The sequence below is a fragment of the Carettochelys insculpta genome, chromosome 3 (assembly GCF_033958435.1).
Source record: "Carettochelys insculpta isolate YL-2023 chromosome 3, ASM3395843v1, whole genome shotgun sequence".
NCBI lineage: Eukaryota > Metazoa > Chordata > Testudines > Carettochelyidae > Carettochelys > Carettochelys insculpta.
The window spans coordinates 21,421,890-21,448,935 of NC_134139.1; the positions used below are offsets into that span (position 1 = coordinate 21,421,890).

General features: G+C 41.8%; 1 protein-coding gene across 1 annotated transcript; it reads left to right on the forward strand.

Moving 5' to 3' along the window:
• Positions 1 to 26,976, forward strand: FAM161A (FAM161 centrosomal protein A). The gene is made up of 7 exons (XM_074988492.1): positions 1 to 129; positions 9,110 to 9,345; positions 11,383 to 12,570; positions 15,459 to 15,558; positions 16,807 to 16,961; positions 19,316 to 19,626; positions 26,550 to 26,976. Exons 1-7 carry the CDS (start codon positions 1 to 3, stop codon positions 26,633 to 26,635), a joined length of 2,205 nt encoding a protein of 734 aa, XP_074844593.1. The 3' UTR covers positions 26,636 to 26,976.
• The last annotated feature ends 70 nt before the right edge of the window (positions 26,977 to 27,046 follow it).

A 27,046-nucleotide genomic window follows, 5' to 3' on the forward strand; every position in this document is an offset into this window, starting at 1 on the left:
ATGGACGCGGAACACCGAGCTGCGCTCCTCACCGCTTCCTGCCTCAGGACGCCCGTGAACCCGCGCACCAGGGCGCCCGTGGCTCTGTACGAGCGGGAGAGGCGCCCAGCGGCCGCCGTGGAGCAGCAGGTACCGCGGGGCTGGGTCCCGACCGCCTGGGAGCCCAGAGGCGGACTCGGCAGCGCTGGGGTGGGCCACTCCGAGGGGCAGCCTTCCCCGCCTGCTCCAGCTGAAATGTGGTGGCGGGCTCCTGGCCGTGGCCGTGGCCGCGGCCGCGCTCTCTGCGTAGGCTGGGTTCTGTACAGCGCCGAGCACATCACCGGGGTTCAGCAGCTAACCTCGGGGTGCAAAGCTGCACTTCCTGTCTGTGAGCATCCGGCCACCACTAACTTCGTGATTCAGCTCTGTGCCGTCAGGCTGAGGGGGATTTGAAAACGTGGAGGTGCTGGTGGCTGGCATTCAGACCTAGCCCCTGCTAACCTTCTCATGGCTCTGATGCTGTGCTTTGTGGAGTTCCATCAACCCGAGGTGGTATACACCTGTAGGAGAAGCAGGGTTTACATGGCTTAGCTTTGTCATGGAACTTTAGGCCAGAAAGGCCCTCTGGGTTATCTGACGTCCTATATATCCCAGGCTGCTAACACCAAAATTAGTGCAAGGTATTTCAGCTCTCAGGAGGCTGACTAGTGTGTGCCAGAGGCGGAGGCTAGAAGGCATCTGCAACTTGCGGCTCCAGAGTAGCATGCAGCTCTTTAAGGACTTCTTGTGGCTCCAGCCACTCTAATTGCAAAGTTAAAAAAAAAAACTTGATTATTTTCAATGAATAGTGAACAACTCATCTAAATAGCAAATGATATGTGATTTTGAAATGTTGGATAACTCCTCAGTAGCATCCTCCAGAGAGAAGGTTCAGGAGTGACAGTCAGGAAGACAGTGGCATAAACGCACAAGTAAAGGCCACTCGACACTGGCTCCTCCCTTTCTAAAGGGGCATGTTAATGAGGGAGTTCAGAAGATGCCAATGAGACGCTGACATGAATATGCAGTGCCTCAGCATAATGGCAGCTGCGTGTGACTCGAAAGTGCTGTTTTCGGAACGCACACCACCCGTTTAGACAGGAGCCTTCTTCCTGAAACTAAATAGGAAAAGAAGTCAGAAGGTCCTTTCGAAGGCCCCTATCTACATGGGCAGCCACATTCCAAAAGCAGCACTTTTGCATCGTGCATGAACACCGTTATGCTAATGAGTCTCTGCATATTCATGTTAGTGCCTCATTAGCCTCTTCCAAACATCTTCATTAACATGCTCCTTTCGCAAGGGAGGGGCCAGCATAGACACAGCCCTTGTGTGAGGAAATTGATCATGTAAAAAGTTTGTGAACATCCTGCAGTAAACATGTATTACATTACAAATCATGGGCTACGTCTACACTAGCCAAAAACTTTGAAATGGCCATGCAAATGGCCATTTCAAAGTTTACTAATGAAGCGCTGAAATACATATTCAGCGCCTCATTAGCATGTGGGCGGCCGCAGCACTTCGAAATTGATGTGGCTCGTCCCGACAGGGCTCCTTTTCAAAAGGACCCCGGCTACTTCGAAGTCCTCTTATTCCAGATAGGAATGGCCATTTCAAAGTTTTTGGCTAGTGTAGACACAGCCATCGTGTGTGTGTGCTGTTCTTAAACTAAGGGTTACAAAAAGTATAGGTTGATGTTATTTATTAAGGACTGTCTCTTATTCACATGCATTGCAGCTCTTCAATTACTGAGTTATTTTACTTAATCGGGAAAAGTGGCTCTTGTTATTTTGGTTGCTGACCCATGGGCTAGGAGGAACCAAAGTGCATCAGGGCCTGAGGCTCCTGGAGTGGCAAGAAATTGATTGAGAGCTGCACACAGGTGATCCTGGCAGAAAACTTGCATCCTACGCTGCAGAGGAAGGTGAAAATTCCAGAAGGCCACTAGCAATCTGATCCATTAACCCCGACATGTTACTATTAAATTCTTTTATGGCAACTGTACTAATACAATGGAACAAAACCCTGGATTTACAATTTAAATAGGGCAAGATGATCTTTTGAAGATTAGCCTCTGGATTACTGGTATGTTTTTAATGTTGTCTTCAAGTGAGGTTTTAAGAAGCAAGACTTACATAATTTTTGTTTTTAGGAAAGTACTTTTAAACCTATTTGGCATAAGAAGTATTTTCTGATATAGAAGGATAGTTATTTTCCCAATCTACCTTTTTAAAACAAAATGCTATGAGAACTGTTAGAGATGATAAGGAGATTGTTGATGAACAGAAGGATGCCTGTAAGAAACACGTTTTAAAGATGGGTAGATGGTGGAGTATGTGAAAGCAAGAATGCAAGGAAAGCGTTAAAGCAAGAAGAGGTGCTGAGTTTAGCATACTGAAAGGTAGAAATTGGAGTAAATGGGAAAAGAGAGGTACTTCAGGATAAGATAATGTGGTGCATCGTGAGCTGTCCGAACAAAGAGCTTGAATGTGATGCACGAACACACAAGACATGACTGTTGAGGGGAGCCTGAGGAGGGACACCGGCCACGTCCCTCCCATGCTCCAGTTGCTGGAATAACACCCTCCCCACCCCCCATTGCTCTTCCTACTATTTCCACCCTTCTTCTGCCCCCATCACTAGACCAGGGGACTAGGGAGGCCAGCAAGCCAGTGCCAGCAGCAGGGGTCCCTGCCCCACTCCTCCCACACTAACCAGCACCAGGGAGCAGCACAGCCAGGAAGCCCCAACTCACACTGCTCCCCAGCTGCATCATTCTGCTCCACTTCCAGGGAGCGCTGGGGCAGTCCTGCCGCCTCCGCCTGGAGAGCAGCACAAGCTGGGGCTGCCTGGCTGCGTTTTCCCCACCATAGGCGCTGGGTGCAGGAGGGAGTCTTATTGCCAGTGCTGACCTGCTGGCCCCACTAGTCGTCCCCCTCCCACCGCCCATCTCATCAGCTGCTGGCTGGCCTTTCATGGGTCTGCACCATGCTGTTTCTGCCCCAACCCCTGCACCAGCAGCAGCAGTGGGGAAGGTGCACCAGGGTGGCTCCAGCTCGTGCTGCTCCCTGGCTGTGCTCCTCCGGGGGAGGGGCAGTACCACCCCTGCACTCCTCGGAAGTGGCCTGGTTGCACTTTCCCTCTCCCTGCTGCTAGTGGGTTTCAGGGGTGGGGGGATGGACCCCTGTTGCCAGTGCAGAGCCTCCAGCCTCACTAATTCCCCACTGGCTACTGGCTGACCCCTCCCACTTTGGGGGATGTATGTGATCCATCATGTACCCCTCCATACATCGCCCCTGCCAGACACTAATAGAAGAGTTCAAGAACGTGGACTAAAAAGGAATCGTAGAGAAGTGGCGACAATTTACTAAGAATGAGTATGAAAAAGAACCATACAAACACGGCTACAAAATCAGAAAAGCTAAAGCACAAAATGAGGTATGCCTAGCAAGGGACATAATAGATGTTCTATAAATGGATAATATAAAGGCTGAGGTGTTTATTGTCCCTGCTGCTTCACTCTTCGCTATAAAGCTTAATGAACAAGATATTTAGCATAATTTATTAATATTAACAAGAGGAAAGGAACATAGGCAAAATAGCAAAGTAAAATTAAAGAATATTTAGATAAGTTAAATGTATTCAAGTCAGCAGGCCTGATGAAATTCATCTTAGTGTGCTTAAGGAACTGTCTGAAGCAGACTCGAAAACATTAGCAATTATCTTAATTCATGAAGGTTTGAGAAGTTTCAGATGATTGAAGAGCAGATATGCCCTATATCTTCAAAAAGGAGGAACAAAGAAGAATTATAGACCAGCCAGCCAACTCTGATACCTGGAAAGATACTGGAAGAAATTATTAAACAATCAATTTGTAAGCAGCTAGAGGATACCAGGTAAAAAATAACAACATGGATAAACACAGATTTGGCAAGTCCGTTGTGCCAAATCAACCTGATTTCCTCCTTTGATGGAGTTACTGGAAGGGAGGATGCTGTAGATGTGATATGTATTGATTTTAGTAAGGCTTTTGAAACTGTCCAACATGTGCACTCATTCCTCGTTAAACGAGTACATTTTACTTAAAGGAGGGACACATATCCTTACCTTTTTTCACTAGACGAGTGAAGTCCCCCATTACTACAAGCTTTACTTCACTCCCCACGGCCCCAACCCATCACAGCCTGACCTCCCTGCCAGCCCCGCAGACCAGCACTGCGGCCCCAGCAGCCTGACCCCCTGCCAGCCTGCAAACTGGCCCTGTGGCAGCCTGACCCAACCCGTAGCAGCCTTAAACACCCCCCTCCAGCCCTGCAGACTGTCCTGGCAGGCTGACGCCCGCAGCCCTGGCAGCCTTAACCCCACACCAACCCCCCAGACCAGACCAGCAGCCTGACATCCCTGCCAGCCCACAGACTGGCCCAGCAGCCTCACCACCACCGGCCCCGTGGCCCCAGCAGCCTTAATGCCCCCAGCAGCCTCACAGACCTGCCCAGCAGCTTGACACCTCCTCCCCCTCCCACCAGCTCACAGACTGGCCAGCGGCAGCCTGACTCCCTGTTGGCCCTGCAGACCTAACCCACCGCAGCCAGAAACCCCCGCCAACCGCACACCCAAACTGCAGTGGCCACATGCCCAACCTGTAGCAGCCTTAACCCCACCCACCCCCCCACCCACCCCATGGACCCTACTCGCCACAAGGTTTTAACCCTCCCTCCCACCCACTCATGACCCCAAACTGCCGCCAACCTTTAAACTCCCTTCCCCTCCCCAAACCCAAGGTTCTCTTACCTTTCAAAAGCAGAGCCACATGCTGTCACTCCTTCGCCAGTCAGAGACTTTAACGTGTATTTTAATGGGAATTTAGCGTCCCTCTTACGAGTTTTCGCCTATGAACAGAAAGGTGGGAACTAACTGTGCTTGTATAGTGAGGGATGAGTGTATTTTTGTAGGCAGATTAGGGAAATATGACTGAATTACCTTTAGAGTGAGTGTGTCATTGGCTGAAAGACCACACTTCAAGAGTAGTTATCAGTGGTTCACTGTCAAACTGGGACAGAGTATGTAGGGGATGTCTGTACTACACACCTTTATTGAAAAAGCTCTGCTGACACAGCCCTGTCACTAAGTCAGTGTGCATGAATGATGCTTGGTAGCACTTTTGTCAACAAAATACTTGAACCTCCAACAAGGATGGTTCACTTTGTCGGTAACAAAGCACTCCTGCCAAAAAAGCACACGCGCTTACTGCAGCAAATCTTTGTCATTCGTTGGGAAAGGAGAGTTTAAGCATCTATGAACAGCAAAAATTATGTTGATCAAGGTGAAGTGTAGACATAAGAACAGCCACACTGGGTCAGCCCAAAGGTCCAGCTAGCCCAGTGTCCTGTCTTCCAACAGTGGCCAATGCCAGATGCCCCAAAGAGAGTGTATAATCATCAGGGCTACGTCTACACTACCCCCTTTCTTTTGGAAAGGGCATGGTTAATGACTGAGTTGGAAATATGCTAATGAGGTGCTACCATGAATATGCAGCAGCTCATTAGCATAATGGCAACCACCCATGATTCGAAAGTGGTGCTTTTGAATCGTGCTGGCCCATGTAGATGTGGGCCTTTTGAAAGCCCCTTCCTATTTGGTTTTAGGAAGAGGGGGGCTTTCGAAGTCTGGGGGCGTCTTTTTCGAAAGGCCACCATCTACACAGGTGGCATGTGATTCAAAAGCAGCACTTTCAAATCATGTGCGGCTGCCATTAGGCTAGTGAGGTGCTGCATATTCATGGCAGTGTCTCATTAGCATCTTTACAACTCGCTCATTACCATGCCTCTTCCGAAAGGAAGGGGCTAGCGTAGACGTAACCCAGGTAACCACTCTTCTGTCATTCATTTCTAGTCTCTAACAGAGACTAGGGACACTACTGACATCCATCCTGGCTGATAGCCATTGATGGACTTAATCTGCATGAATTTATCTAGTTCTTTTTTGAACCTTATTAAAGTCCTGGTCTTCACAACATCCTCTGGCAAGGAGTTCTTAGTCTAGGAGTTTGTCCTATGTCCCATATGGTTCAGTATTTTTACTAATGACTTGCAGAATAGAGTGGAGAGTACGTTTATAAAATCTAAGAATGATACCAAGCTGGGATGGCTTGCAAGCACTTGAGAGAACAGGATTAGACTTCAAAATGACTTTAATAATTAAAGACTTGGTGTAAAATCAATACAGTAAAGTTCACTAAAGGCAAATGCAAAGCAGTCAATTTAGAAAGGAAAAATCAAATGCCCAAAATATCTAAAATGGAGAGTAACTAGAAAGTCAGTAGTAGTATTGAAAATGATCTGGAGTTAGAGTGGATCACAAATTGCATATGAGTCAACAATGTGATGCAGTTGCAAAGAAAGCTACTATAATTCTGAAATGTATTGAGAGGAATGTCATATGTAAGACCCATGAGATCAGATGAGGCCTCCCCAGTGCTAAGTACAGCTGGAAAATGGAGTATTATGTCCAGTTCTGGTTCCTACCCTTCAGAGAGTCTAGGGGAGATGATAAAAATGTTTAGAGAACCTACCCAGTGAGGAAAGATTAAAATCCACTGGGTAAGAAGACTAAGGGAGGGAACCTGATAAATTTTCAGATATATTAAGCACTGTTATAAATAGGACTGTGTTCAACTGTTTTCCATGTGCACTCTGAGACACAAGAATGAAGAGGCTTAATCTGCTGCAAGGGAATTTTAGGTTAGATATTAGGAAAACTTTCTAACTACAAAGATAGGTAGTGACTAAAATAGGTTTCCAAGGGAGGTTGTAGAGCCCTTGTCATTTCAGGTTTTTAAGAATAGGTTGGACAAACATTCGTGAGGGTTTGTCTAGGTTTACTTTGTCCTGCCTCAGCACAGGGAGCTGGACTAGCTGGCCTCTAGATATCCCTTCCAGCCCTATATTTCCATGGTTCTGTCACTAATGAACTGGGAGACTTCAGCTATAGAGAAATTACAAGGAGTATGCATGTTCTCAGGTAGAGAAGAATGCAGAAGAAGGAAAACAGGAAGTAAATTAAAGAACAGAATATAGAAAGGAATAGTCCTGGTTTGACAGTGCCAGAGTGGACCATAGAACATAGACAGATTTCTAGGACAAGCTGTTGTTGATTCATGGGACACGTTAAGAGAGCACAGCTAAGCTGTTTCTAAACGAAGTGATTTGACTGTCCATTCTATGAAAAACATTTGTCCTTTTTTATTGATGTAAATTATGAAATCTTGCAATTTGTATTTGGCTGCTTTCTCAAAAGAAATCCTTAGAGCTCACTCTTCTAGTCAAGCAGTGTATTGTCCCTGTGACCTTTCCCTAGCAACACACATTCCCTGAATCATATACAAAGGCAACCATGTGAATTGTGAAGAGGGGAGAAATGAAGTAAAAAATAAATAAATAGACCTAGTTCAGCAGGAAACCTTGGACAAACATTCTGTGCCACTCACAGTGCCCCACCCCACTGCCACAAAAAATGCCTCAGCTGTTTCCATAGTGGGCAGCTTAGCAAACCTTGACTACTGTACCCAGCTGTCTTGGACAAACAAAACACCTCAGCGGTAGGCCCATCAAGTGGCAGCCTTATACCAGAAGCTCCAAAAGATGCTCTGTTGCACTAGCAATGTTGTACAATGGTTTGTTCAGTACTGATGGCAATCAGGCAAGCTAAATGCCAGAAATCACCCAGAATTTCCTTGCAACGGTATCGGCTCCTGCAGAGTTAATCTTAATGGCCAAGTTGTCTGCATTATCATAGTGGCTGATTAATTTGTCCTTTCTATTTAGAATAAATACAGACTTTGAAGCAAATGTTTCTAAAAATCTGTTACTGACAGAGTAGTAAGCACACAGTGTGGTATCTCCTAATTTAGAACAACAGTTGCCAGATGGCAGTACTGCATCACTTGTGCCCACACAAATCTCTTAATGAGCTTTTTTACATAGACTCTGAAGAGAGGATTTAAGGAGTTGATGTGCGACACAGTGGAAAAAAATATATCATCTTTCCATGGATCCCAAGTCCAAATCACCATCATCTGTGCAAAGAATGTCAAAAGAAAGATACCAGCAAGTAGTAGAATATTAAACATGTTTTATGATTGGTCTTTCATGGACAATCTCAGTTTGCTCATCTTACAATTTCCCTCCCTCGTGCCTGTATAATTAGCTTGTGTCAGGTCTTCTGTACTGTATGAAACTTAAGTAGCATTTTGGGATGAAAACTTAACTAAAGATATAATCAAACCAGAATTTTCAGTTAGAATTAAGATTCTATCAAAACCAAAAAGACCTTTAAAAACAAAAAAACACCTGTCCAAAACTTAGGTCTTGTGTTTAAAGCTCCAAAGTGTTTTATAAATCAGAGTAAATATCCCCATTTCATAGATGAAGAAATAAATGGGTCCTGTAACTTTAAAATGGATCACTAAAATAGTTTCCAGAAACATTTTAAAATATATACACTGATCTATTTTTACTGTACATCTTTCTCTAACTTCCTGTAACCTCAAAGGTTATGAAAAATGCGCACATCTGGATGTAGTAGTTGTTGGTAAAAGAATATGTAAAAGAAGTCTACTGTAGGCACTGCCTTTCCCAAATTTGATCTCTGTAATACCTTGTTAATAGGGAAGTTTAAACCTTTTTGTGTCAGGTATCAGATGACTACTTATTTTCAAAATTCTTGTGATAATAGAAAGTTTAGTCTTTGCATGTATTTTTGTACCAGAGGAATTCTTTTTAAAACAAAACCCTAGTGTTTATACAGTGGTATCCAATATGTGAGATAATTAAGTGTAATTTTGTCTTTTCTGAAATATATATACACAAAGCTTAAAATCTAACTGTGATTGATTTTGCTGGGGGAGGATCTGGAATTAGCCCAGTAAAGTATATGTTGTTATTCTGCAGTTAGACTATTGCAAGTACAGAACCTGGGGGAAAGAAAAGTGTGTCTGCTGAGCGATGCAGCACCTATTATCTAAGCAAACCACTGGCTGATCACTTTTTTTTTCTTATGGTTAGAAGGAAAATAACACAGTCCTTTTTTTAGGGTGATTTTGACTTGGACTATAACACTGAGACAGAGCAAAGCAAGGATTGTGAGAATTGGATAGACATTCCCAAAATGTGTCACTCAAACCAGGAATATTTCTTGAAGCTGGAAGAGCTGAAGAATGCCCACCTGGAGACAATGGCCAAACTGGAAAATATGTATCAGAATAAGCTGCATCTGAAAGGAGTACAGCCCCTGGGCAGTAAGGATGCTGCTCCTAGTGTGCGTTATAGGTAAGTTTAATAAATATCTCTACTTCTGTAGTGCCTTTCATCTGGGTCACAGTCATGGCCCGAAGGCACTACCAGCTCATTTAGTCGGATCTCCTGTACCTCCCAGGCCTCTAATACCATCCAGATACCTTCACACCACAATTAGCAACTAAATTAGACTAAACTATTGAGAGCCACAGGCAAAGAATAGGAGGGACTGAGGTGCACTAGTTCCCAAGGCCCCTGTAATGCCAAAAGAGCAGGCACCTGCTGACGTGAGATACGTTCAGATGATCTCAAAACACTTTGCAAATATTAATGAACACAACACTCTTTTGAAACACATAAGGATCTCACACATGTGGACTCTCAGGCATAGAAAATAGAATGAGCTAATTTTCAAAGGTGCTGAATACCCTGAGCTTCCATTGAACTTGCATCTGAAAATCAAAGTATAAGAGATTCCCCTCAAGGTCAGACTGTAAAAATGGCAGATGATCATTCATCCAAAGATCTTAAAATACTCTGCAAGCGTTAAATAAGCCTCACAACTTCCTTTGGAGGAGTTGTCATGATTCCTATCCTGTATATAAGGAACTGCAACAAGTGACTTGTCCACGGGCACACAGTGGATACTCACTCCCGTTCTGCTGTCTAACCATCATGTTTTTCTTGCAAATCTGTCTCTTGAGAAAATAAGAACCAAAACCTTTTCAAATATTATTTTTGCCTTTCCAGTGATCTCCCTTCTCTAGTTGCCAGCACAGCCATACGCTATATTAATTTTGGATTTTTAAACCACATGCAGACTCTGGATGGAGGACTTGTTTGTTTTACAGCAGCTGGGGCCACAGCAGGTATGGAGCCAGGAACTGAGGCTAGAGGTGGTCATGGAACCAGAGCAGAGTTGGGGGCAAGGCAAGGCTGGAGGCATTCCCTCCCTGCCTTCCCTGGGAGCCGATCTGTGTCTGCTGTGGTCTCCCTGACATTCTTCCATCCCTCTGCCTGCCTTAGGGAGCCATGCCTCACAATTTGGGGACTTCTGTTTTACAGCTGAGATGTAAAAGGTTAACCAGTTACCCAGTAAGCATTAGGCTTTTTAGACTGCTTACTGGTTAACCAGACCTTGTCCAAACCTCAGTGGATAGCCAGCCAGGCCAGACCAGAGCAGCCCCAGCTATGTCAGGCTGGTGAAACCCTGGGTGTGTAGGGGTGGTAGATGAGGTTGCATCTGCATCATGCAGGTGGGGTCCCAGCCACACACTGGGAAGGCATGACCATGACCATGGCTGTAGTAGGTTTGACAGCAGGATCTCAGCCATGATGGCATTGGGTTGGCAGGTGGGGCCATGGCCATAAAGTGCAGGTCCTGGCTGCATTGCAGGTGGGGCCACAGCCATACCAGAGCATCCCCAGCAGGCAGGTGGGGACAGGCCATGCCTGATCACCCTAGCCCGATCCACAGTGGGCAGGCTGGCCTGGAGCTGCCACCACCACACCTGGCACAGACAGAACACCAGTCCTTGCTGCCCTGCACCATCCTGCTAATGGTGTAATTTTAATTGGTGCATCAGTTAACTATTTTGACTGATATTTACATCCCTATTTTACAGCAATGCTCTTTACCATTAAAAGTACTATTTACAGCGTCTCTTTGATAATAAATTTTTCAACAAAATATTGTCTGTGGCTTGATATGGAAATGTACTTGCTCCTTTGCTAAAAAAAAGTTTAATATATTACGATGCATCTGGTTATTATAGTTGATCTTAAAACTGACTTCTGCTTTTTAAACACATATTGCAGTATTGTCTTAATGCCTCTACTAGGTCAGCCCCCTGTTGTGGTAGGTGCTGTACACACACATAGTAAATATGAGCTTCTGCCCACCCCATGCGGCCCATCCTCTGCACTCTTGCAAAAAGTGGGGTAATGATGCCTGCCATCCTTGGTAAAGTGCCTTGAGGTTTACAGATGGGAAAAAGAGTGGAATGATTTATTGTTGGCTTTTGTCTCAAGATTAACTCTTTCATCCCAAACTATTTTTACCTTTTTTAGATCAACGTGGGATAAGAGCTCATTTCGGCCTCTGAATTTGCATAAATCTTTTTCTGAGTCTGACTTAAATAATCTGTCCCATTCAAGTGTATCCAGTGGGTCTGATCTAGAATTAGAGTTGGAAGAAGCGAATGGTAGTGAAACTGGGTCACTGACATTTGCTAAGGAGCAGATCGAAAAAATGTGGGATGGGTTTTCCGTGGAAGACTATGTGCATCGCACTAAATGTAGCTTACCAAATTCACCAAAGTGCAAAATGATGGGGAAGAAGCAGAAAGTGTGGTCACCAAAGGTCACTGTGCCTAAGCCTTTCCAGATGACTGTTCGAGAAGCTAAGAAAAAACAACAGAATGTCAAATCAAAGTCACAGATAGAAATGGAAAATAACTTATTGAAGAAACAACTAGAGGAAGAAGCAGAGTGTCAAAAACAATTCCGAGCCAATCCTGTACCTGCTTCTGTCTTCCTTCCACTCTACCATGAAATAATGGAAAGAAATGAAGAACGCAGGAAGTTTGTGAAAGAGAGGAGCAAAGATATTCTTTTGGCCTCTCAGAAACCATTCCAGTTTATCAAGAGGGAGGAGCAGAGGAAAGAAATTAGGAAAATGCAATTGAAAGACATTTCATTGTCTGAAAAGAAAACCAAATTATTCCATGCAAAACCTGTCCCTAAATCTGTTTACAGTTCAGCCATTAATGATAAATTAAAAGAAGAAGAGCTCTATAGAGAAATAAGGATCCATATGAGAGCTGAAGAGCTGCTACGTAATTCCACTCTTCCCAAGAGTAGACTGGCTAGTAGAATTATCACTAAGCAGAGGAAACAAAAGTGCAATCCACAGAAAGTAGTAGAATATAAACCAAGGATCAAATCTAGGGTTCCAGACTTTGAAACACTACACCAAAAATTCCAGGATCAGCTCCTGAAACAGAAACGTGTAAAACACACCACAGTTTGTGAACCCTTCAATCTTCGTACTCCACGTATCCCATCCAACAAAGGGAAGATTCTGCAGGACATTCAAGCAGATGAAGAAAAATTAAAAGAAACGCGCTGGCCATATGCCTCTCCAAGATGCAAACCTCAAATGAGGTATTCAAGTGCAAATTCATCTCCCTTGGGACATGAGGAATCTAAATCTCTAAGAATCACAAATTCCACCAAAAGACGAATACAAGCTATAAGGTGAATGGTTCATTGGTATATTACAGATAGTATAAACTACTTTATAAATCTTTGAGAAAACAGACTTGTAGTTTATGCCACCAAATATTTAATTCCTTATTTTTTCATTATTGTTGCAGTGGTTATTTTCATCTTTTGACAATGTTTTCTAGCTGCTGTAATATACTTTCTTTTCCCCCACCCACATTTGAGGAAAAGGACTGTAACAGCCTCTTGGTTCCCAATGTATACCTGAAACCCCACTTCTCAAATGAAATATAAATATTCCTTGTCTTATCCCATCCTTGTTTCCTCCCTGCTCTTCTCCATTAACTTACCTTTCACAGATCCTTCCCTTTGTTTCTCTCCAAATTAAAACTAATTCAGCCTTAGTTTATTTTTCCACTCAGGAATTCACTTGAGGAAAAGAGAAAGCTGGAAGAAGAGCAAAAAAGAAGCAGAGCAAAGCAGAAACAACGAGCGAAAAAAATGCAAAAACTTATAACAAGCCGGGCTGAGGCAAATGACCCACATCAGAGCCTAGCTCAGATGTCTAAATCCAAATTAAAAATCATCAGGTATTCTGCTGTATCCCCAAAACCTGAACCTCTAGATGCTAGTTGTGTGTTTGACAAAATCCAGTAACAATATAAACCATGTTAATATAACTATTCAGCAATGTCACAAATCAGACATTGTCTAAAATTCTTGACAGAAAAGAATATGAGCAAATACAGATTAAACCTTTCTAGTCTGACACTCTCTCGTCTGGCTACATCTGTGGTTTGGCATGATTTTAGTTAGCTGGATGTCCACTTATGGGTGTGGTCCTGTAATATTTGCTTACAGCCACCAGTCCTGGCTGTCAGTATTTTGTACCATTATTTAGCTGTAATTTACCCCTAAATGCCTTCTAAGAGTCCAGTAAGCAGTAGATATGTTGGTAAAGTTGCTAGACAATATTGACCTCCCGTGGTTCAGGAAATTCTCTCATTCAGCATCAGTCAGGTCCCAAAGGTGCTGGATTAGAGCAGTTAAACGTGCACAATATTTTGATCAGTCAGGAATTGGGAACAGTTGCTCAACATAATGAATTCAGGTTTTTATGGTGTTTCTTAAATTATTATACCACAAATAAAAAGGTAGGCTTATTTTTAAACTTGCATATATAGTCTGAAGAGGGAAATAGGAGCTCTCACTAAGACACATTATTAAATTAACATGTAGGTAGTACCGTTCCATGTAGCTAGTACAATAACTCCAGTCTTAAAACTTTCAGATTGCCAAGTAAAAATAACCATGTTTTTCTCTTATTTTTTTAAAAATTTAAATTCATATTTATTTTTATGTTATGTATCTTCTGCTTCCTAGTTGCTGAGCCAACAACTTTTTTTATTCTAATTTGGGAGTCAAATCTAAGGAGAGCAGGAAGTGGGGCAGAGGTCTTTACAGTAAACTCTTTCATATCAGGCAGCCTCAGGACTGGGAGGTTGCCTGATATTTGAATATTCTGGATAACGGAGAGGTATGCTTAGCAATGCATAACACTAAAGAAAAACAAGATCAGATATTAAACAAACAAAAATGTGTGCAGAGTACTTTATTTACCAACAACAGTAATACTGTACACTGTAAACTTATACTGCGTTTGCTGCATTTATTTATATTTACTTTCACTATACTGTACTTATGGAAAACGTAACTAAAATTTACTTAGAGTTAAAATGCCGGTTATTTGAGAGTTCCAGATGATAGAATGCCAGATATGAAAGCGTTCACTGTATATGACTCTGATATCTGTACCCATAGCTTAACAGGGGGTGGACGGGACTCAGGAAACAGACATGGGAGAGTAGGCAGCAACAAGGCCAGAGATCTTTTTCTAATAGATTGTGAGTCGAAGTACTACTGGGAAGAAAGTGCTTATGAAAGGAGCTATAACTTACTGGGTACAGGATAGGATTGAGACTCAGGAGAGGTGAATTCTAGCCCAAAGCTTCAAGAACTTGGGCTTGTGACTTTTAATTCTAGGTTTTGGTTTCTCCTTCTGTGAAATAACAAACATTTTTTTTCTCACAGGATGAATGAATGTTTATTGATATTTGTAATGTGCTTTGAGGTTGTGTCACATCTATAGTCATCTATATAAAATATTCTTATTACTATTACATGGAAAAGATTATAGTAACATTAACAGGTAATTATTTATATATGTATGTAGATATGCAGGATGCTTTAAAATGACATGAATTCTAAAGAGTCTGCCCTGCAACTAAAAATGGAAGACACTCTGATTTTTTTCTGTTTTTAAAAGATAAATTAAATGTTTAAAAAGAAAAAGTGGGAGTCTCACTAGTTTAAACATTTGGTAAGACATATTAACACTTCTTAAAGAACCAGTTTTCCAAGATATATACTTTATTTTCACCTGCTCTTCCAAAAGCCTCTAGTCTCTTAGCTTTTCTTAGAAAAACAATCATATGGAATTGCTATCAAACTGAGAAGGCAGTCATTAAAGGAAGTTCACTATACGCTGAAAATCCTAAAATGTGCAATGTGCACATGAGTTAGAGCCTTGGAGTTATGCATTTGAATTCTTAATTTTAAGGCCATATGTTTTTCCACATTGATCCAATCAAAAATTAAATGTTCTGTAATTTTCTCACTGTCAAAGGTACATTGTTGCTGTGGTAAAAGAACTCGAGCCTATTTACATGGAACATAACTAATGTAAAATACATACATTTTGACTTTATAAACAACATGATGATCTGTCTGTCACAAACAAGGTAATCTGTAGTTACTTTAAGAAGTTGCATCTTATAGCATAGCCTGGTCTTTCTGCTACCACTTCTGTAAATACTAACTAAAGACAATGTGATTTCTGTATCATGCTATATTTATAATAGGAAACATGAGAAGCAGAGAATGCAAGAATACTGGCAAGAGCGGAAAGAAATGGAAGAAAGAATAAACCAGAGGCCATTGCTTTTAGAAAGAGCCACTCAGGTTGTCTTCCTACCTTGCTCTCACTCCTTAATTAAACTCATCTCTGAATATCGCCTAAATCAAAGCCAGCGTCAGTGATTAATGTTTTTAGAGGATGTCTGAAAACCTACTTTGTAGGCAGTCGTGTCAGTTTCTGACCGACTATAAAAACACCCTTAGAACCTGTCCCCTTGAAAATGAAATTACACTGTCATAGATTGTAGCCCAGCACTCGTTGCCTGCTTGCTTAGAGGGCTGTGGACCATCCTCCAAACATGCAGTTTTTAACTTTTTCTCTTGCTTTTGAGGTGAAGAAGGGGTACTATGTCATTAAATTATAATTACATCTTTATTATTTTCCCCACAAACAAGTAACATGCCCTGCCCAGGAATGCTGCATATTTGATAATGGGAGTAAGCTTGTAATTAATGTGGTATGTATAGTGATTTCCTTATCCTGGAGGCAGTAGGAAGTTCTCTGAGGCTGTACAGAGTTTGCCAGTGTCAGTGAAGATGGGATCAATTTTCAGTCAGGCCAGTCTGGGTCATTACCTTGGCCGATACCTATGCATGTGGGTTTGGAAGAGAAGACTCTATCCCATTCAACCCCTGTGCCCTTCCCCAGGCAAAACAGGCTTTGCTTGCAGGATTGCAGATCTGCATTCCTTTCAATAGTGTGATAAAAGAAATTCTGCCATTTCAAATTCATGCTTGAGTATCACACTGAATTTGAAGGGATTACAATGCCATGGTTCTCTCCCAGGAATATGCATTGGTCTCAGGATACATCACCTCCTCTAGATACTTGACTAGTTTTACAACAGACTACATAAAAGTACTAGTGAAGTCAGTACAAACTGAAATTGCATACAATCGCTTGTTTTTACTGCACTATATACTATACACTGAAATGTAAGTACAATATTCATTTTCAAATTCTTATTGTGGTAAAAATGAGCAAGTAACCAGTATTTCAGAAATAGTGTGCTGTGATACTTTTGTATTTTTATGTCTGATTTTGGAAGTAAATCATTCTTAAGTTTAATTGTTAAATAAGCTAAAAATTGTGTGTTCAAAAGACAAATCAAACTCCTGAAAGGAATACAGTCATATGGAAAGGTGGAGAGCCACTGGCATAAGGTACTATATAAACTAGTCTATAAGGTGCCACAGGACCCTTCGTTGCTGTATATAAACTAAGGGAGGGTATTAGAATCAGGACCTTAATACTACATTAATTTTTATAATGCTATAATTGTTTTTATATAGAAAAATGCCAGAATAGCAGCAGAAAAGCATTACTCTGACATACTGAGAGAACTGGGGATTTGTGAGGACTTCCTTCCAAAGAAAAGTCAAACTGCTAAATTGCTGAACCACTCCAACACTAAAGGCTTTGGAAGCTGTACTGAAGACAAAGAAAGGTAATAATTAGCAGTGATCTGTTTGTGTTGGTTGCAAACCTAGGTTACGTCTACACTACAGTGATCTTTCGAAAGAAGTTCTTCCAGAAGATCTCTTCTGAAAGATCTTATTTGGAAAGAGTGCGTCCACACACATAAAAGCAGATCAAAAGAGCGATCTGTTCTTTTGAAAGAGAATGCCCGTACAGCCCCCTGCTCTTGTGAAGAACAGGCCAGGGATCAAAAAATCAAGCCCCATGAGGACTGCTCTTTTGGGAAAAAAGGGCCTGTGGAGCATCTACACGTTTTCTTTCTAAAACTTCTTTCAAAAGGGGGCACTCTTCCTGAAACAGGAAAGGAACAGCAATTTCAAATGGGGAGCCACACTCTTGATTGTTTTCGAAAGAACACTTTTTGTGTGTAGACACTCCACAGGATCTTTCGAAATAGCCCCCTTTCTTTTGAAAAATCTTTCAAAAGAACTCGCTAATGTAGACACAGCCCTAGTGAATAGCAAGTTTTGTTTTCATTTTAGTAGGAAAATATTGTTTGTATTTTAGAGGTAAGTATTTGGATGCATATTGTCATTTTAACAGTGTCCGTGTTTCTCTAAAATGTTTAATTCACAAAAGACAATGAAAATCATGTGCTCATGCAGTAAATTTGTATTCCAGTGTCCTCTTAAGTATCTTAGCACAGAGTGTATAACTTAAGATGTTTTTTAAAAACACACATCACTTTTTCTCCCTTTTTTAAGTTTTATTTCTGATCCTTTCCCAGAACTTCTGATAGGTTGCTAAGAAGAGATGTGTTTTTGTAGATGGTTGTTCTTGTTTTTTAAAGATTTTTAAAAAGTTAACTTTTGAAATGTTTATTAAATGCTTGGGTACCATATATTTTTGCCAGGTCATAGCTGTTGCTGGGATTCAGGAGGCTGTGCATGAGGTCCAGGGCTGTAATATGTCCTACATTGCCACTGCTGAGATCCGTAGACCATTGCTTCCCACAGAAGGGGGACACAGGCAACTCTGGGCTGCTATAGGTGCTCTGCAGTTTAGTGAGAGGAGGCCTTGTTCCTCATAGTTAATTCCCCATGAAATACTTGTCACCTATATATTTGAGAGTTTATCTGTATGATCATGAACTCTTCCTAAATGGTAAAAGTTAGGACCACCAAATTTGGTATACAGCTTCCTCTTATCATCTCTTAAAGCAGTCTAAGTGTTTGGTTGTTCCAGAAAAATGGGATGTGCCTGGAATAGAAATGCTTCTCATAAAACCAAACAAAAAAGAAACAGAATCAGCAAATCAAGTACTGTCCTCAAAATTGACATAACTGAGAGAATGTTGAAAAAGACTGAACCAAGATCAGCCAGAGAAATAGGATGAACCTGGAACAGGATTGCTTCTCAGTAAACCTTACATAACAGAAATAAAATGGAGCAATTCAGCACAGCTATATCAATGCTAAGGTTTGAAAACTAAAAGAAAATTTTATTGGAAACCAAATTGACTATAGCCCATTTTTGTTAAAACACAACAAATGAAGAGAATTTATAGGGATGAAGAAAAAAAGATACACTTGATGGAATTCCCATTTTTAAACATGTACTAAAAATACAAATGGACAAATTTTAATAATTATTTTTGTAAGAAATCCAAAATAAAAACTAACTTCATAAAAATAACACTGTATTATTGAAAAATATAATAATTTAAATAGCACATGTACATTTTCCTTTTATTTTCCAGAAAAAAAAATCTTAATTGCATTAAGGACCTGAGCTATGCTGGGTAAATCAGCTAGTTTTTTAAATAATTTTTCTTTTTCAAGAGTTTCATGTTTCTTTTCATCCATGCCAGGACAGCAGGGACAGAAGGGCTGGATGACCCTACGGGAGTTGGATTCTACCTCTAGGAAGGGGGCAGCAGAATGTGAGCCTATTCCACAGTGGTGGCTCCTGTCCTGTGGGACTGAGCCCAGATCCCCCTTCAAGCACTGTGACCTAGTGCACAAGATCAAAGCACTGCTCTGATTTGACCCAGCTGCCTGTTTGTCAGGAGAGGCAGCCAGGCCAAATTTGTATTAGTGTTGTTGCAACCCCATGCAGTTGATCACAACTACCAGAGCAAGCAACTAGGCTCCACTTCATGGGACAAGAGTTGCTGCTGCACAGTTAATTCGTTTTTATTCTATGCTGCCTTGCATTTGTGAAAAATAGGAGCACTACCCATATTAAGTCACCACCTCGTACCCTATAGAGGTTATGACTCTGATTGGCAGGATGAGTCAGAGTATTTGAGCTTTATTCCTTTAAAACAGATTTTAAAACCTCCACAAAAGATCAATATATGCACATCTTTGTTTTCATTAGTCTTAATGAAGATAAAGTTCAAGAGAGCGAATCCTGTGATGGGGATAAGACAGACCCTCAGTGTGACCCATCCTGGGAGGAAGGGGAGGAAGAAGCGAAAGCACGCTCACAATCTGACCAGTCCTGTGAGGAGGAAGAAGAGGCAGATGAGGAGAGGGCAAGCCCTCAATCTGACCAATCCTGTGAGGAGGAGGAAGAGGCAGAAGAGCAGAAGGCAAGCCCTCAGTCTGACCTATCCTGGCAGGAGGAAGAGGAGAAGGCAAGTTCTCAGTCTGATTGTGATGAAGACGATGTTGTGGAACACGAGGATTGTAAGTATGAAGATGGCTTAGAAGGAAAATCTAGTAATGCTGAAGCTCACTGAAAGGAAGACAGACTTACTTCTCTTGTCTTAACATTTGAAACACATTTCATTGCTGGATATGGGTATCTGCTAAAGAAAATCCTGACTCTTGGTGCTATGGGCATTGTGACCTGCATATGTACAGTCTTATATGAATTTCCATTTGCTAGCACAATATCACTGCTAATGCTAAATTTGCTTTTTCCAGTAAGAAGAAAAAAATCATTACTCATGTCCATTAGCAATTACACCTGTCAGTGTATGCTTTATTCTAAACTTTCACTGCATATTTCTGTATTGAAGTGCTAAATACCATTCACCACAGTTTAAAACTCATTTTTTGCATTTCTGTTGGCTAATACTTATGTTTTTACATGTTGGCAAAACTGGGTTTGATGCAGTCATCAGGAGGAGACACAGTGGCGTTGCTGCATAAGTAAAGGTCACAGAGCAACGTTAGCTCTTGCTTCAGCGCTTCTGGGATCTGCTCAGTTTTAATCAGCCCTGAGTATACTCGCCCATTATGCCAATGGAAATTTGTGTGCAGCTCCCATTAAGAATCATGATGGGTGTTTCCTGTGTATATCCCCTGGCCATCATTGGCAGAGTGATAGCCAGGGACACCAAAATACCAACTTACTGTGCATCTGAACTACCCTGGCAACTGCTTAATGAATGCGCCTTTCAATATAAATAGTAACAGAGAGATAGCCATAGTCTATCAAACAAAAAAGCAGTCCAGTAGCACTTTAAAGACTAACAAAATAATTTATTAGGTGGTGAGCTTTCGTGGGACAGACCCACTTCTTCAGCCGACTTCTTTTTTCCTTTTAATATAACTTATTGATAGCACCACACATACTAGGGCTCGTGGAACACAGAACAGGGATAGCATAATAATGACTAAATATACAATAACTTCATTCAACTTCTATAGGGCTTTGTAATGTTAAAATAAGGAAGGTGGAAAAAACTTGCAGTATGACCTTCTGAAGCACAAGTTATTTGTATTGTTGTTATACTATGAATTAAGTATCAGAAAAATTTTCTAATCAAAGCTCTAGCAATGTGTTCTCTAGCTTTAACCTAGTTTGTTTGAAGAACCATTCCAAGATCATGTGAAGCAATTCATTATAATGAATATTAGTTTTACTCTGCAAGTTAGTTTTTTTTTATTGCAGTAGTTAGCAGATACTGTAAATATAGAAATTATGTGTGAAAAATGCACGTCTTGCAACTGCACTATATTTTTTGAATGAGTAGAAGAAGAGGGATTTAATAAACTTAAGTAGGCCTTCTCCTAATTTTAGCTACTCAGCCCATCCGCTTTCCCCTGAAATAAGACCCCAAATGAAGACATGAATGCTTCATATGGAGAGTACCTTCTGGTTCTCTCCCCTATTGTGTGTCTGGCCTTAGTACTGTTCTCAGGCATTGCCAACATACAAACAGAAAAGAGAAATATATTTCCATAATAACTAGCTGCTGAATAACTTCAAATAATTGTTTACAAGCTACACAGAGGATATATGTGCTATATAGATGTTCTGCTTCACTCAAAACATGTTGTGTATCCAGCAAATATTCTAAATTGCATTTTTGTTTGAATGCTGAATTACTGAGTTTACAGTAGTTTCAGATGTCTTCATAATGAAGTATTAGAGTTTTATCCCCCTTTTTATTCCCCTATTATATATTTTGCAATACTGTTAGATCATTTCTTACTTGGTTAGATCTTCATCAGGAGACCTTCACAAACATTTGAATTTAGATCAACTACAGTAAACCCTCGAAATGCACAATTTTGAGTTGTGCTTAATTCACATTAATTCAAAATCCCACTCCCCCTGGCCCTGGCTCAACCCACATCCACCCCACGTGGCCCTGGTTCAAACCCCCGCATGCAGCTCCGGCTCAACTCCATACACCCCCATCCCACTGCAGCCCTAACCCACTGCCAGACTTAACCCTCCCCAACTGCCCCCCTGCATCCCGAGGACTTATTTTTCAAAAGAAGTTCCAGGTGCTCCTGTGCTTTCTCGGCTGCAGAATATGCATTCCGCCGGGGAAGAGTCGCCCTGCCCCCCAACTTATGCTAAATTTGAATTATGTGAGGTTGTGTGGGAACATAGCCCTCGCATAACGCAAGGGATTACTCTAATTATAGTTCTCTTGTTTATAGCTACTGCACAATTTTTAATACAAATGTGTTAAACTTTGAAAAGTTAATTTTAAGGCTTGAAGAACTTGGATTTTTTTTAAATAAAATATTCCCTTGGGGAAGAGTGTATATGTGTAATAAATATAGTAATACAAAATAAGCATTAATACTTGACAATGGCCAGGGGCCTGGGGCAGGGAACAGCAGCAGTCAGGCTCCCTACAGTGGCAGGAGCCACAGGGAAGTGGAGCCATGCGTGCACATGTAAAAGACTCCTAGGCCTTCCTCATTCCCTCCTTGTAACCAGGAAACAGGTACTCCACTCTCTGTTGAAAGGATGCTTGTTTCTACACCTCACTCATCCATGATCACAAGAAGTTACTCAGATTTGTAGCAGGTCAATGTCACTACCAAGTCACCATTCTCCATTTTGGCCTATCAACAGCCCCAAGAACCTTCATGAACTGTTTGGTGGTAGTAGTATCCTTCCTCAGGTGCCAAGGCATGCAAGAACCTATACCTCAGTGAGGGGGCTGACCAAAAGTCAATCACCAGCTCAGGAATGGCACAGCATCAGTACAGTCTGGGCAACCTACCAGGTGCTGAGCCCGCTGATAAACAAGAAAAAGTCAACTCTGGTCCCAGTTCAGAGAACAGCGTTCATGGGGGGCAGTGCTTAATTTGACCCAAGCCAGAGCATGCCTACCAGAGGCCAATCCAAATTATGTTGGACCTGATATCTGAGGTCCCAGTCCACCCAGTAACAACTCCTTAGGTCTGCCTCAAACTACTCAAACACATGACTTAATATACTTAAATGGTGCAGTAGGCAAGGCTGCTCCTTAGGTCTTTCCAGATGTTGCTGGCATCAGTCAGCAGACGCCACTTAGACTCAGTGCTTGTGATCCTAACTTAGATCCTCACTTCCCTGGCCTTGTGGAAAGACACAAGATTGGTACTGAAGGGCGGGGGGGTAGCTTTTGTTACCCTTCAGCTATCAGTAGGCTTAGTCTCAGACATGTGAGAACTAACCATCTCAACAACCTTAGGCTCCAGGGCCTCTGGTCCCAAGAAGCACTCTCCCAACATATAGGATGCGTCTACACTAGCCGGCTACTTAGAAGTAGCTGGCACAACGTCAAAATAGTACGCGGTGCGTCTACACGTGCCATGAGCTACTTTGATGTTGAAATCAACATTAGGCAGCGAGCTGTCGAAACTGCTTTTCCTATCCAGAGATGGGAATAGCGCTCTACTTTGATGTTCAACGCCGAAGTAGGGCGTGTGTAGGCAATCCACGTCCCGCTATGTCAAAATAGAGGTGTCCTCCATGGCGACCATCAGCTGAGGGGTTGAGAGATGCTCTGTCCAGCCCCTGCGGGGCTCTATGGTCGCTGCGTGCAGCAGCCCTTAGCCCAGGGCTTCTGGCGGCTGCTGCTGCTGCAGCTGGGGGTCCATGCTGCGTGCATGGGGTCTGCAACCGGTTGTCGGCTCTGTGGATCTCGTGCTGTGCAGGCCGAGTGTGTTTGGGAGGAGCCCTTTAAGGGAGCAGCTTGGGGCTTTGCTGGCCCCTTATTTCAACGGGGAGCACTTGTGTGTGTGTGTGTGTGTGTGTGCGTGCGTGCGCGCACGCTCCACATTTCCTTCTGGGGCAGCTCCTTTCGATGTTCTCCATTGCTACTTCGACGTTGAACGTCGAGGGCACCAGCCCTGGAGGAGATGTAGACAATATGCATCAAAGTAGCCTATTTCAATGTTCTTACGTCGAAATAGGCTACTTCAACATAGTGTGCTAGTGTAAACATAGCCATAGTGATAGAGGGATAGCCATGTTAGTCTGTATTCTATCAAAACAAAAAAGCAGTCACGTAGCACTTTTTGGACCACTTGGCTTTATATGTTGAGTCTGTTCTGGTGTGGCAATGACCTGAAGAAGTGGGTTTGTCCCACAAAAAACTCATCACCTAATGAATTATTTTGTTAGTCTTTAAAGTGCTGTATGACTGCTTTTTCGTTCTCCCAACATATAAATGTCAGGGAACTCAAGATGGTACACTTAGCTTTCTAATTATTCCCTCCCCCCATCTTAAGCACAGTGGTTCATTTCCTTAAAAAAAAAAAAAAAAACATCAAATCCATGTTTTATGGTTGTAAGCACCCACTAAAACACCCATTTCAGGTACCTCAGTGCTTAAACGTAAGCATACGCATCCCACAAGTTGTTTCAACAGTTTAGCATTCACCAAAATGAATCCATAAAACAAAGGAGAGACTCTACAGTGCTACAACTGAAGAGAGGAAAGGTGTGTTAACTCCACATTAATGGGTTAATTAATACAGAAAGTATTTTCATGTTCTGTTTATCCCATATACACAGTCATTTCAGTTGCTACAGCAGTACCTTCCAGAACTGTACAACAAAAAGGAAGAACCATTTTAGGTGAAATACTGAAACATTCATTTCTGACAGAAGTCAGAAGCAGGTAATTTGTTTAAATAACTATCTTTTATTGGTGTGCAGGGTGATCTTAATAGACGTGTTTTTCACCTGCAAACTCCACAGAAAAAGTTTTACAATATAAACAACTAGGGTGCAGGGTTCACAGAAGTATAAATGAAGATAATTTCACCTGCTAAGAACCTTATGCTGGTGTCAGGTATGCCCATGTCCAGTGACATCAGAGACATCAGTAGTCTTTTTGTGAACCTATTTACCTTAATAAAAAGAACATTGGCAGGTCATACTGAAGAGGTTAACTGTGTAACTTGATGCCTAAAATTACACAATGAGATTGAAATTTAGGCTCCTTATGCCCTCCTGCCAAATTTTGGCCACTGCTCTGGATACTTCAATGTTTAAATACTAATTTGACACCTTGAGCATGATTTTTCAGAGAGGTTATAAATGTGAACTGTAAGGCTATGGCTACACTTGGGAAAAACTTCGAAATGGCCACGCTAATGGACAAATTGGAGAACACTAATGAGGCGCTGAAATGAATGTTCAGTGCCTCATTAGCATGCCGCCAGCCGCAGCACTTTGAAAGCGCCATGGCTGGTGGCATGCTAATAAGGCACTGAATATTCATTTCAGCACCTCATTGATATTCTCTGATTTGGCCATTAGCATGGCTATTTTGAAGTTTTTCCCAAGTGTAGATGTAGCCTAAGTGTTATGAATATAAGCGCCACTAAAACACCCATTTCAGGCACCTCAGTGCTTGACGTTAGGCATACAAGTTTACAAATCAGGCTCCCCTACCAATGGCTTTAATCATGCTCCCATTGATCGTAATGGATATGTTTATACTGTAATTGGACACATGCAACTGGACTCTGCCAGTTCGCTTGGACTAAGAGGCTGCTTACTTCTGGCACAGATCCTCAGCTGGGACCAGACTATAGGACCCTGTGAGGTAAGAGGACTCCAGAGCTTGGGTTGTACTTAGAGCCTGAATGTCTACACCACAAATAGCCTCTTGTGCCTGAACCCCAGGAGCCCAAGCCAGCAGGCATGGACCAGCCAGGTTTGTTTAACTTCAGGGTAGACACACCTTTTTAAGCAAGAGCAAACCCTGTTGAGGGCTATTACATTAAATCCTGTATTTTCGCTGGATAACAGATCTGAGTTTCATCTTCTGTCTATCTTCTGAATTTACTCCACATTTCCTAAGCATTCTTCTTACATACAGTATTACTTCTTCCAGAAACCATCATCTTGGGTACATAAGTAGCACAACATCAAGTAAGGTTACATTCTCTCTTCCTTTAAAAACAAGGCGATTATGTCCCCACCATTTTGTATAGCTGAATTAAGTAAGACTAATCATTGCTACTTACGCAGAGAAAAGAAAACCTGACTTTTTAAAGTAATGTGTGTAAAGAGCTGTCCACAGTGGAGTAATTTAATTTTTGTGTCTCACTCATATTTAAGGTGTAGGATAGTGGGAAATTAAAACCAATGCCCAAACGTGAATCTTGCTGAAATGTCAGAATATGAAAAATCATCTCTCAGGTTGTACCTACAGTTCTATTCACACACATAATTGAGACAACAGAGTTTTGTGTGCACAAAAAGAATATTCTGAGCGTACTGACCATTACATGACCTTAATGTGTAAAATCAGCAAGGGATCTGAAGTTACTGTGGAAATTTTGGTTCTAAATACTTGTGGAAATCACTGTAACTACAGTTAGGATTTAGGTAAAGCTGTGCCTGCAGACAGCCCTATTCTGAATTCCACAAGATCTCAAAATTGCCATTATTTACAGTGGAGTTTCAGATGCTTAAGGAATGTGGGATCAGACCTATGATTTGCCATAGCAGTAGAAAATACCACTTGTCCTGTAATCCCACCTGTGTTCAGCGGAGAAAGCAGGGACAAGATGGGTGAAACAAGTTCTGTCACTGTCGTAGAAATAGTGCTTCAGAATGGTGTGATTTGTAAACTTTGGTTTTGTATTATATTACAAAAGCACCAACAGACCCCAGGAAAACACTTTCAGTAATTTTAGGGTGCATTCCTGCAAATCTCAAAGCATGTGGGTCACTTCTATGAACAGATCCATTAGTAGTGGTTGTCGGAGAAAAATTACACCCATGCTTAACTGGCTGCAGAAATAGGAACTTGTGTTATTTAATACCGTGTACCCTCTTTGTAAAGAGAGAATCTTTCTTTATAGATTTTGTAATTTTTTGACTGACCACAACTGCATTCCCTCCATTGTAGGGTCCAGTCCTGCAAATGTGAACTTGCTTAACTGTATAACATGTGAGAAACACCATGAACAACAACAGAACCACTCAAGTGTATAAAGCTAATCATGTTCATAAGTACTTGCCTGATCCACTACATGCTGCTAATGTTCAAGATCACCTGACAAAGCGGTTACATGAAATACAACAAAGTTGGGAAATCTGTGCCAGGATAGTGGGTTTGTTACAAAACCATCCTGGCACTCCATTTAGTTTACTTACTTTGTTTTTCTGTATCTCCCTACATTTGTAAAAGTGCAGTTGGTTGTGCCAAGTTGCCACTCTACTTATGTGCTTTTTGAATTCCTTACAATATGTTTCACACCCACTATAAATCTTCCAAAAGGGACAATTTTATCCAACCTCATTCATTTACATTTGTAATTAATAAAAAAAAACAAAAATCAGTTCTTACAACTATTTATGCATTTCTTTCATTCCAGTTCTGTCGTCCTCCACAGACCTTGTCCC